This window comes from Otolemur garnettii, unplaced genomic scaffold, assembly GCF_000181295.1.
Source record: "Otolemur garnettii isolate 467f Iridium unplaced genomic scaffold, OtoGar3 scaffold00050, whole genome shotgun sequence".
NCBI classification, from domain to species: Eukaryota; Metazoa; Chordata; class Mammalia; order Primates; family Galagidae; genus Otolemur; species Otolemur garnettii.
The window spans coordinates 10,528,683-10,541,781 of NW_003852445.1; the positions used below are offsets into that span (position 1 = coordinate 10,528,683).

At 40.9% G+C, this 13,099-nt stretch overlaps 1 protein-coding gene across 1 annotated transcript in view; it reads left to right on the forward strand.

Annotated features, from left to right (window-relative positions):
* The window catches only part of WDR76 (WD repeat domain 76), a 59,767-nt gene that overhangs the window by 14,136 nt on the left and 32,532 nt on the right, over positions 1-13,099 (forward strand). The window contains exons 5-8 of the mRNA XM_003791779.2: positions 3,422-3,548; positions 6,661-6,762; positions 6,863-6,906; positions 9,095-9,248. Coding sequence (XP_003791827.1) covers positions 3,422-3,548; positions 6,661-6,762; positions 6,863-6,906; positions 9,095-9,248 — 427 coding nt within the window. The remainder of the gene's footprint in view (positions 1-3,421; positions 3,549-6,660; positions 6,763-6,862; positions 6,907-9,094; positions 9,249-13,099) is intronic.

Sequence of the window (13,099 nt, forward strand, 5' to 3'; positions counted from 1 at the left end):
TGTTTGGCGGGTCCGGGCTGGGGATTCGAACCCGCCACCTTAGGTGTACGTGGCTGGCGCCTTAGCCGGTTGAGCTATAGGCGTCGAGCCTGTTTGTCACTCTTGATAGAGTGCCATGGCATCATAGCTCATAGCCACCTTAAACTCTTGGGCTCAAGCGATTCTCTTGCCTCAGCTTCCCTAGTAGCTAGGACTACAGATGCCCACCACAACGCCTGGCTGTTTTTTTTGTTTGTTCGTTTAGCAGGCCTGGGGCCGGGTTTGAATGCGCCAGCCCCAGAGCATGTGGCCAGTGCCATAACCACTGAGCTACAGGCATCTGGCCTGGTATAATAAGCTTATTAAACAGATCAGAAACTCTGTAATATCATTTATTATTTATTTATTTATTTTTATATTTGAATAGATACACGTTTTGCTTTTGCTCAGGCTGGTCTTGAACTCCCAACCTCAAGTGATCCTCCTGCCTCAGCCTCTCCAAGTATTAGGATTACAGGTGTGAGCCACTGTAATTAAACCTTAATTACTCAGTAATTAAACCTTTATCACTAAGATAATGACTTTACAGTTCTCCCCTTCATCAAAGGAATGTGAGTAAATACAATCCAGAGATGATTTTTTTTTTTTTACGAATAATTTCCATTTTTTAATTTCCAAAGCACAGTTTTTCTTCAGTCCTTAGGGACTTGGCTCCTTATATAGCTTTGGTGGAGGTTGTGGAGTAGTGCCTACAAGTCTAAATCAGGGTTGGGGTGTTTGGACCTTGCTAGCTTCCCAAGTACGATTCCTGAGTACCTTGCTGTGAGTGGCACAGCTCACACAGTAATGTAGCTTCACATTTAGCTTGGGAAGCACCTAGGCATCAACAACCCTTCAGTAATGTCCCTAACAGCTGCTGCCTCCACCCTGTTCCTAAAGGCGAACTTCTTCATAGCTTTGTCTTTAGGCACTTATTGGCCACAGTTCATGCAGTGAATAGGCTATATACATGGCCACTGCCATTTTTGGCATGACCGGTTCTTCTTTTTTGTCATCTTGGATGGAGCTGAATTTTGTTTTTTTATTTTTCTGTTGTTACTCATAGAGGGAAATTTATTTCCACTAAATTATTCTTATTTTTGCCTAGAAAACTATTAAAGGTTATTCTACTTCCTTTTTGTAACTATCTTTTTGCTTCTCAATTTGTTTTTGCTTTCCCAGTCCTAGAAAAAAGGAGATTTAAGATTTTATTTATTTATTTATTTTTGAGATAGTCTCACTCTGTCATCCCGGGTAGAGTCACAGCAGCCTTAAACTCTTGGGCTCAAGTGATCCTCTTGCCTCAGCCTCCCATGTAGATGGGACTACAGGTACCCGTGGATTTAAGATTTATTGAATGTGTATGAAACATAGTGCAATGATCTATCAATTTTGTCCTATATTATCTAATTTAATTCTGACATCCATCATGTGGTAGGCAATATATATCCATTTTGTGAGCGAGGAAATAGGCTCAAAGAGGTAAATTAATTTACCAAAGGTCAAAACACCTCATAAAGGTGATAGCTCCAGAATTTGAATTCTCTTTATTTTGAATTCTCTTCACTGCATTTTAGTTAGCAGCACTTACATATAAGCTAAGAGACTAACTTTTTTTTTTTTAGAGACAGAGTCTCATTTTGTCGCCCTCGGTAGAGTGCTGTGGCATCACAGCTCATAGCAACTTTCAGTTCTTGGGCTTAGCTGATTCTCTTGCCTCAGCCTCTCAGTAGCTGGGACTACTACAGGTGCCCACCACAATGTCCGGCTATTTTTTTGTTGCAGTTTGGCCGGGGCAGGGTTCGAACCTGCCACCCTTGATATATGGGGCCAGCACCCTATTTGCTGAGCCACAGCCACCGCCCCAAGAGACTAAAATTTTTGATAGTAATAGCTCATTTGTTCAGTGATACATGCTAATGAAATATAGCCTATTTAATTGGTTTGGTTCTAGTACCGGTAAATTATTATCAATATTTTATTTTTTTGCCCTGGTAGAGTGCCATTGTAGCTCACAGCAACCTCAAACTCTTGGGCTCAAATTAGGGGATATATATTATTAAAAAAGTGAACTACTGGCTTGGTGCCTGTGGCTCAAGCAGCTAAGGTGTCAGCCACATACACCTGAGCTGGCAGGTTCGAATCCATCCTGGGCCCACCAAACAACAATGACGGCTGCAACCAAAAAGTAGCTGGGTGTTATGCCAGGCGCCTATAGTCCCAGCTACTTGGGAGGTGAAGGCAGGAGAATCGCTTGAGCCAGGAGTTGGAGGTTGCTATGAGCTGTGATGCTATGGCACTTTACCCAGGGTGACAGCTTGAGGCTCTGTCTCAAAAAAAAAAAAAGAACTACAATATATGGAAAGAAATCCAAATGAAACATTTAATTTTCTTAACCATCCTAGGCCTTAGTTTTCTAGGTTTCTTCCTAAAGGAAACTGGTGTTAATAGTTTTACGTATATTTCTCCATAGGTAAACTTCAGCAGGTACAAATGTATTTGTGTATGTAACCTTTTTTTGAGACAGTCTCACTACATTGCCCTCGGTAGAGTGCTATGGTGTCATAGCTCACAGCAACCTCAAACTCCTGGGCTTAAGCGATTCTCTTGCCTTAGCCTCCCGAGTAGCTGGGACCATAGGCGCCTGCCACAACGCCCAGCTATTTTTTGTTGCAGTTGTCATTGTTTAGCTGGCCCAGGCCAGGTTTGAACCCACCGGTCTCAGTGTATGTGGCAGGCGCTGTAACCACTGTACTACAGGCGCTGAGCCATATGTAACTTTTTTGTAAACATGTACTGGAACTTGTTTTTGCTTATATAACTTAGTGTTCATTTCAGCAGCACACAAGGGTCTGTTTTTATGGCTGCATATTCTATTTGATATATATGCCATTATTCAATGTTTCTCACATGATGATGAACACTTAGGTTTATATTTTTTCCAGATGTTATAGTAAAGTAAGTATGGCAACTGGGTGGATGTAGTGGATTGCTTATGCCTGTAATCTCAACATTTTGGGAGGCTAAGGTTGGAAGATTTTGTGAGGCCTGGAATTTGAGACCACTCTGGGCAATATAGTGAGACCCTGTCACTAAAAAAGAAAATAATAATAATTAGCTAGACATGGTGGCATGCTGCCAGCTGCTCAGGAGCTTGAGGAAGGAGGATTGCTTGAGCCCGGAAATTTGAGGTTAGTTTGTGCTATGATTGGGCCACTACATTGTAGGTTGGGTGACAGAGACCATCTGTACAAAAATAATGTGGAATCAGTGTGGCTGTATATATACTTATATGCAATGTGCAAATATATCTGTGGGATACATTCTTAGATGTTATCTTAATATTATCAAATACATTTTATTGTTTAATGAACAGAGCATGAGTTTTTCTCTACCCCTTTAGAAAGAAGCCTAAGAAGAGGAGAGAAGAGATTGGGTGTAGAAGGTCGATGAGATTATTAAAAGTTGATCCTTCAGGAGGTTCATTACCTGCAACTCCAACACAGCCAACATTAGTAGCAGATGAAACTGTAAGAAAAAGTGCAAGTATAGTACATTAATTTAATACATAAAATATTGAAAAGTTCGAAGTGTCAATATTAGACTAAAAGTTTATTAAATTATGTTTAATTGGCTCAGCTCCTGTGGCCCAAGTGGCTAAGGCGCCAGCCACCTACACCTGAGCTGGCGGGTTCGAATGCAGCCTGGGCCCGCCAAACAACAATGATGACTGCAACCAAAAAATAGCCGAGTGTTGTGGCAGGTGCCTGTAATCCCAGCTACTTGGGAGGTGGAGGTGGGAGACTCGTTTGAGCCCAGGAGTTGGAGGTTGCTGTGAGCTGTGATGCTATGGCACTTTACCCAGGGCGACAGCTTGAGGCTCTATCTCAAAAAAAAAAAAAAAAAATTATGTTTAATTTATGTTTCATTGGTGCTTGAATGTTGTGGTTTAATGAGTAAGATTTCACAGTCATAAAGTTTGGGTTGTTTTCTGTATTTCTGTAGGATTTACTTGCTATGGGATTGTGGGTAAATTATTTAGATTTTCTAAGCCTTAGTTTCCCCATTTACAAAATGGCAATAATACCCTTAGTAAATACATACAGCTTTTTCTGTCAGTTAAAAAAGAAGCCTTGGGTGGCATCTGTGGCTCAAAAGGGTAGGGTGTCGGCTCCATATGCCGGAGGTGGTGGGTTCAAACCCAGCCCTGGCCAAAACTGAAAAAAAAAAAAAATAGCCTTAAAGCAGTGGTTCTCAACCTTCCTAATGCCATGAACCTTTAATACAATCCAAAGGGGTCATGACCCACAGGTTGAGAACCGCTGTCTTAAAGGGTATCCTGAGGATTAAGTGAAATAATATCTATGTCTTATATTGTATTAAGAGCTTAGTAAGCAATCAATAAAAGGTAGTTATTAATAATAAATAATGTATGAGAAAAATGATGATAGTCCCTTGCTGTAGTTAATTTTATTACTGTTGGTAAATAGAGCTTTTGTTAACAAATTTATTGTTGAAGTGGTATTATATTTTTTATTTAAGAGTGCCTACTGTTTTTAATTCTTTATATCTAAGTGCTTAATTATAAATAGGAAGAAAGCATTAATTAGGCTGGGGCTTTGGGAGCTAATTGCAAGTCAAGGTGCTGTGGTCGCTGGGTGTGGTGGCTCATGCCTATAATCCCAGTGCTTTGGGATGCTGAAGCAGGAGGATCATTTGAGGCCAGGAATGTGAGTCCAACCTGGCAACATAGCAAGACCTTGTCTCTACAAAGTGAAAAGAAAAAAATTAGCAGGGCATGGTGGTGCATGCCAGTAGTCCCAGCAACTTGGGAGTCTCAGGTGGGAGCCATTCAAAGTCACAGAAAGCTATGATTGAGCAACAGAGGAAGGTACTATCTTGAAAAAGAAAAAAAAAGTGCTATGGGAAGCTGCATAGAATAGTAGCTTTCAAGTTTTTTCTTCCTTTTTTTTTTTTTTTTTTTTGAGACAGAGTCTCAAGCTGTCACCAGGGTAGAGTGCTGTAGCATCATAGCTCACAGCAACCTCCAACTTGGGCTCAAGTGTTCCTCTTGCCTCAGTTTTTCTATGTTTTAGTAGAGATGGGGTCTTGCCTTTGCTCAGGCTTGTCTGGAGCTTGTGAGCTCAAGCAATCCACTTGCCTCAGCCTCCCAGAGTGCTAGGATTACAGGTGTGAGCCACTGCACCTGGCCGGCTTTCAGATTTTTTTTGAAGCCTCATTCTATAATGAGAAGTATATTAACATTGCAACCCATTATATACACATAAACAACTGAAAAGACAGTTTGTGAAATGATACCTTTTTAACTATATGTGATGTTCTTTCGTATTCTCATTTGCTATTCTCATTCACGAAAGTACATTGAACTCACATGCCTAAATGAGTGTGCCTCAAAAAACACTGGTAGAGAATAGTAACAGAGTAAAATCAGATAAATTGATCTGAGTCAATTCTCAGCTTCTCCAGTTATTGACAGTGTGATTTGGGCAAGTCAACTTATTAGTTTATAGGATATCTAGCCTTCATTTCTTTGAACACCCATGATGTGTCATTACTGTTGTTTATGTTGAGGTGGAGTTGTGAAAAATCAAGTAACATTTGGCCACCCTGAGTTTATATTATAGGGCAGAAAGATAATAAACTTTTTTTTCTTTTTGAGACAGAGTTTCAAGCTGGTTATCCTGGGCTCACAGCAACCTCTAACTCTTGGGCTCAAGTGATCCTCTTGCCTCAGTTTTTCTATTGTTAGTAGAGACCGGGTCTCGCTTTTGCTTAGACTGGTCTGGGACTCACGAGCTCAAGCAATCCACCTCCCTCAACCTCCCAGAGTGCTAGGATTACATGGGTAAGGCACTGCACCCATCCAATAAACTTTTTTGGTTTTAAATTTTTTTTTGAATTTTGCAAGCATCTTCCTTATTTATTTATTTTTGAAACAGAGTCTCAAGCTATTGCCCTGGGTAGAGTGCTGTGGCATCACAGCTCACAACAACCTCAAACTCTTGGGCTAAAGTGATTCTCTTGCCTCAGCCTCCCAAGTAGCTGGGATATGGGTGCCCGTCACAATGCCCGGCTATTTTTTTCTGTTGCAGTTGTCATTGTTTTGGCAGGCTCTGGCTGGGTTTGAACCCACCAGCCTCGGTGTATGTGGCTGGTGCCCTACCCACTGAGCTACGGGCGCCACCCCATCTTCCTTATTTAATATGTAAATGAAGAAACTCATATAAACATCTTGAAAGACATTTTATAAGTATAATCATTTATTTTATTTTATTTATTTTAATTTTTTTTTTTTCAGTTTTTGGCTGGGGCTGGGTTTGAACCTGCCACCTCCGGCATATGGGACCAGTGCCCTACCCTTTTGAGCCACAGGCACCGCCCATTTTATTTTAAAAAAGGTTTTGAAAATATAAAATCACCAAGTTTTCAGAGGAAAAGTTATGTAACAACTGTATTACTGAGTAATCTTATTTTATTTTTATTATATTTTATTGTTTCAGGTTAATTTAAGGATACAGAGAATTAGGTTACAATGTTTGCATTTGTTAGGTAGAGTCCCTCTTACAATTGTGTCCCACCCCCAAGAGGTGTGCCATAAGTTTTTTACATTTTTTACAGCAGCCTTTGTTACCTCCTGGGCCTCTAGAAATGGCTCCTGAAAATCAAAATGACAACAAGGAACTATTTAAAGGATTTCTGCAGACATGGACCACAGTGAGCAAGGTATCACTTGAGAGGTTTACAGCTTTAGAATCATCTGTTAAGGAAATTTCAATATTTATATTAACTTAGTGTTGTGTTTTGGTCTATTTCATTGTTTCAGACATGTAATAAGAACACTGAGAAAGGAATATCTAGCATTAAAAGGTAAGTTGGAATGCCTAGCCTTTGTTTTACATTTTTTGAGTATTTTGAATTGTAAAGATTATATACCATTACAGGAAGTTTTCTACTGTGCAATATTTCTACTCTAAGGACCATTGTTTGTGTTTTTATATATTTCATCTCCAGTGTTGCCACATACCACTAGGACAGAAGTGTTATGAGGGTAGGGACTTCGTCTTAGTAACCAGAACAGTGGCTCGGCACTTGTGGCTCAAGTGGCTAAGTCCTCAGCCATATACCCCTGAACTGGAGGTTCGAATCCAGCCTGGGCCCACCAAACAACAATGATGGCTGCAACCAAAAAATAGCCAGGCGTTGTGGCAGGCACCTGTGGTGCCAGCTACTTGGGAGGCTGAGGCAAGATAATCGCTTAAGCCCAGGAGTTGGAGGTTGCTGTGAGCTGTGATGCCACAGCACTCTACCCAGGGCAACAGCTTGAGGCTCTGTCTCAAAAACAAACAAACAAAACCAGAATGGTGCCTGGCACATTGTATATATTTGTTCAGTGTTGAATAGATGAATAAATTTACATATATTTTTGCTTTGTTATGTTGTAATGTACGTATAATTTTGCATTATGCTCTTTTCATTTGTGCTTGTATGTTATTAGAGTCTTTAAAATTATTCAATAGTTGTATAATATTCCATTGAGTGGGTAGAATTTTTTTTTTTTTTTTTTTTTGAGACAGAGCCTCAAGCTGTCCCCCTGGGTAGAGTATGTGGCATCACAGCTCACAGCAACCTCCAGCTCCTGGGCTCAAGCAAATCTCCTGCCTCCACCTCCCAAGTAGCTGGGATCACAGGTGCCCACCACAACTCCCGGTTACTTTTTTTGGTTGCAGCCATCATTGTAGTTTGGTGGGCCCAGGCTGGATTTGAACCCGCCACCTTAGGTGTATGTGGCTGGCGCCTTAGCCACTTGAGCCACAGGAGCCGTGTGGATAGAATTTAATTAACCTCCTTTCACCATTTGGTATTAGAAGTTTTTTGTTTGTTTGTTTTGTAGAAACAAGATCTCACTTTGTTGCCCAGGTTGGTCTGGAACTCCTGGGTTCAAGGGATCTTCCCACCTTGGCCTCCAAAGTGCTAGGATTATAGGTGTAAGCCACCATGCCTGCGCCCCCCCCACCCCTTTTTGAGACAAAGTCTCATTCCATCACCCATGGTACAGTGCCATGGTGCCATCAAAGCTCATAGCAACCTCAAACTCATGGGTTCAAGAGATCCTCTTGCCTCAGTCTCCTGAGTAGCTGGGACTACAGGTATGCGTCACCATGCCCAGCTAATTTCTTTTCTATTTTTTTAGTAGTGATGGGGCCTCACTCTTACTCAGGCTGGTCTTGAACTCCTGAGCTCAAATGATCCACCCACCTCTGCCTCCCAGAGTGCTAGGGTTATAGGCATGAGCTAATCATCGCATCTGGCCTCCTCCCTTTTTCTTTTAAGAGATGAAGTTTCAATCACTTGTTGCCTAAGCTGGAGTACCGTGATGTGATCATAGCCCATTGAAACCTCAAACTCCTGGGCTCAAGTGATCTTCCTGTCTTAGTCTCCCAAGTAGCTGAGACCAAAGGCATACACCACCAACTCTGGCTGATTCCCCCCCATCCCCCGCTCTCCCCTTTTTTTAAGAGATGGGGGTCTCACTATGTTGCCCAGGCTAGTCTTGAACTTGTGGCTTCAAGTGAATCTACTGCTTCAGGCTCCCAATTTGCTTGGATTATAGGTGTGAACCCCTACACCTGCTTCTCTAGTTTTGTGTACAGGTGTATTTGTTGAAGTGTATGTGTATGATAATGGGTTTTTGTTTTCGGATGGATTGCCAGAAGTGGGATAATAAGTCAGATCTCCTGGATATTTTTATGGTGTTTAGTACATGTTGCTGAATTGTTTTCTGAAAATCTTATTTGAACTTATTCTGCTGCTAGCAATATATGTGAGTATGTATACTTAACAGTAACTGCTAGTTTTTGGTGTTATTAAAATTATCAAGGGTAATTTAATAAGAGTAAAATAGGATCAGTGTTTGATTTCTTGGTTACCAAGAGGTTGAATACTTTCCTATATTTATTTACTAGTTGTGATATTTATTTTTTGTCTCAAACCTTTTACTTATTTTGAGTGTTGAGATTTGTTTTACTTATAAAATTTAACTTTTTGATTTTCATAGCTACAAAGCTAATTTAAATGGCATGGTCATTAGTGAAGATACTGTTTACAAAGTTACCAGAGGCCCAATATACTCCTTGGCTCTCCATCCATCAGAAACTAGAACTTTGGTAGCAGCTGGGGCCAAATTTGGGCAAGTTGGACTTTGGGATTTGGTAAGTTGTTATTAATTTTTTTGAAGATATTAAATAGATAGCAAATAGTCTAGAAGAGACTGTGGTCAGCCTTCTAGTCTAATTTTTTTGAAGATATTAAATAGATAGCAAATAGTCTAGAAGATAACAGGCTAGAGCTATGTGTTTATAAATGTTGCTTGAAATTTACAGTTTTGAGCTTTATGATACCAAGTTTTAGAAATCTGGAAAAATTTAAATTTGCTTTATAGAACTTTTAACATTTTTAGCTTGAATATCATTAGCCATCTGGTCATACATCAACTGCCAGGAAACTTTATTAAAACCTTAAATGTATATATGAAAAAACTGTACAAAGTTCTTAGTTTTCTAATTATGTTTAAAAACGCCCAAAACTGCAAAGTATGATTTGCTGTGGTCTATTTTTATCACCCTGAAATTCAAATGTTGAAATACCCCTCATGGTGATTAGGAGGTAGGGCCTTTGGGAGGTGATAGGTCATGAATGGGATTAGGAACCTTATAAAAGAAGCCCAAGAGAGACCACTGCCTTTCCCACCATGTGAGGTTACAGCTAGGTACCAGAAAGAGGGTCCTTACCTAATGCTGAATCAATTGGAGCCTTGATCTTGGTCTTCCCAGCCACTAAAAACATAAGAAATAAATTTTTGCTGTTTATATGCCCCTCATTTTATGGTATTTTGTTACAACTATCTGAAGGGACTAAGACACAGTCCCTAAACTGGATCAAAATGTCTTCCCAGAGAATTGCCTGGGATGATCTCAATCATCTTTTGATGAGTCAGCAACAGTGAATTTGATTCATTGTGCATATAGTTCTGCATTAAGTGCTTTCAGTAGTTATAAAATTGAGAAAAGCCAGGTTTATGTTCTCTGAATTTATTTTCTAATTGGGGAAGTGGGACAAAGATATGAAAAATGCTAAGGATAATTAAAGGAAATGAAGAAACAATGGTGACTCGAAGTGAGTTGGGGTTTACAAATAAATTTTGCAAGTGCAGAGACAAAGATAACCCCCCCAAATTCTCCCTTAGTTTGGGATCATAGCTTACTCCTTTATTTCATAAGATGTGAATTGGGGTAGGAGGTGAAAGGATTTAGCAAAGAAAACTGAAGCAGGGAAGTGGGACGAGGATCAGAATGGAAGCCAAAAGATGAATCAAGGGCAGGAGATTGGCAGGGCCTCTTGCAGAGAAGTCAAAGAGAATGGGAGCAGAGAAAAGGACACTGGTTTTGAAAATAAGGTCCCGTTTGTGAATTGAGAGATAACTCTGACAAAAAGTCAAAGAAGGAACACAGCCTTTAGGAAATTAAGAAAGTATAGGGTGGTGGGTGAAGCAGAAGCAATGGATAAAAACCACTTCTTTTTTTTTTTTTAAGAGACAGAGTCTTACTTTGTCACCCTCAGTAGAGTGCTTTGCTGTCACAGCTCACAGCAACCTCCAGTTCTTGAGCTTAGGTGATTCTCTTGCCTCCTCCTGAGTAGCTGGGACTACAGGTGCCTGCCACAATGCCTATTTTCTTGTTGCAGTTTGGCTGGGGCTGGGTTTGAACCCACCACCCTTGGTATATGGGGCCAGTGCCCTACTCACTGAGCCACAGGTGCTGCCCTAAAGACTACTTCTTAAAGAATTTTAAAGAGGAAATATTGAAAATTAGCATTCTTAATTGAAGACCTTTTTAGGGTGGGTTGGTCTGTATGAAGTTGAGGAAACAAATACAGAAAAGTCCCTTTTTCATATCTTTCCTGGTGATTCCAAAAATCTGTATTGGACTATAGGTCTCATCAGCCTTCTAATTTTCTTTTCTTTTTTTTTTTTTTTTTTTTTGAGACAGAGCCTCAAGCTGTCCCCCTGGGTAGAGTGCCGTGGCATTACAGCTCACAGCAACCTCCAACTCCTGGGCTCAAGCGAGTCTCAAGTAGCTGGGACCACAGGCGCCCGCCACAACGCCCGGCTATTTTTTTTTTTTTGGTTGCAGCCGTCATTGTTGTTTGGCGGGTCCAGACTGGGGATTCGAACCCGCCACCTTAGGTGTACGTGGCTGGCGCCTTAGCCGGTTGAGCTATAGGCGCCGAGCCAGCCTTCTAATTTTCAGGACATTTGTCTATCTCACTAACAGATTCAGCAAACCTAAAAGCAGTAACATTTTGCCTATCCTGTGCTCATTCCCCAATTCCCCTAGTTTTTAATATTTTTTTTGTTTTGTTTTGGTTGCAATTTGGCTGGGGCTGGGTTCAAACCCACCACCCTTGGTATATGGGGCCAGTGCCCTACTCACTGAGCCATGGGCGCTGCCAAAGTTTTTAAATTTTTAAAAAAAAATTTTTTTTGAGATAGTTTCACATGGTCACCCTCAGTAGAGTGCCAGGGTATCTTAGCTCACATCAACCCCAAATTCTTGGGCTTAAGAGATCCTCTTGTCTCAGCCTTAGCCTCCCAAGTAGCTGGGACTACAGATGCCTGCCGCAACGCCTGGCTGTTTTTTTTGTTGTTGTTGTTGTTTAGCAGGCTACCAGCTCCAGAGCATGTGGTAGGCCCCTAACCATTGAACTATAGGCACCCAGCCTTCCCCAGTTTTCTCTTTTAAATGTATTTTATTGAGGTATAATTTATGTATAAAATTCACCCATTTTAAATGTACAGTTCAATGATTTTTTTTTTTTTTTTGAGACAGAGTCTCTCTATGTCATCCTTAGTGGAGTGCTGTGGTGTCACTGCTCGCAGCAACCTCCAACTCTTGGGCTTAAACGATTCTTTTGCCTCAGCCTCCCACGTAACTGGGACCACAGGCGCCCACCTCAGCGCCTAGCTATTTTTTTGTTGCATTTGTAATTATTGCTTAGCTGGCCTGGGCTGAGTTCCAACCCACCAGCCTTCGTGCATGTGGCTGGTGCCGTAACCACTATGCTATGGACACTGAGCCTCATTCCACATTTATTAACTACTTTGTGCCACGTACTCTTGCAACAAGCAGGGTTATATTTATCAGCACAGATTGTCACTTTCCTCATAGAGTTTAGAACTTAGTGGTAGAAGCAGCATTAATTAAATAATTACTAAGCATATAAATGATAAGGGGAATGAATTATGTACTGTATTTAATGGAGTGAAGGAAAAGTAATGTTATGAAAACACATAAGAGGAAACTGGTTTAATTTGGAGAATTAGGAAAGACTTTCCTGAGTAATTGAGAATTGAGTTCAGATTTGAAAGCTAAGTAGGAGACCAGGTAAAGGGGAAAGAGTGTTTCAGGCAAGAACCTTAGGCAGGAGAGCCATTTGATACATTCAAGACCTGAAAGAATGCTGGTGTATGGCTGGAACACAGACAGCAAACAAATGAATGGAGGGAATGAGTGGAATAGAGGAAGCTGTAGAATTGAGCAGAGGCTACATGCATTTTTGTTTGTTTGTTTTTGAGACTCACTCTTGTCTCCCAGACTAGAGTGCTGTGGTGTCATCATAGCTTGCTGTAAACTCAGACTCTTAAGTTCAAGCCTCCCCAGAAGCTGGGACAACAGGTGTGTGCCACAGTGCCCACCTTATATTCCTACCTGAGTCTCCCAGAGTGCTAGGATTATAGGGTGAGCCACTGCACCTGGCCTATACCAACAGTTAATGTCAACAAAGTCCTGAGAGAAATTAGTGTCTCCCTGGAACACTTACCCAGCCAATGATAATTGTTCTAGTACAAAGGCAGAAGGCATATATTCTCACATGTGAAAAAGCCAAAGAAGTTCAAGACCCATTGGAAAAAATTGCTTAACAGCAAATTCAAGCCAATTAAGCATTTAGGAATGGGTGGTGCCTGTGGCTCAGTGGGTAAGGCGCCGGCCCCATATACCGAGGG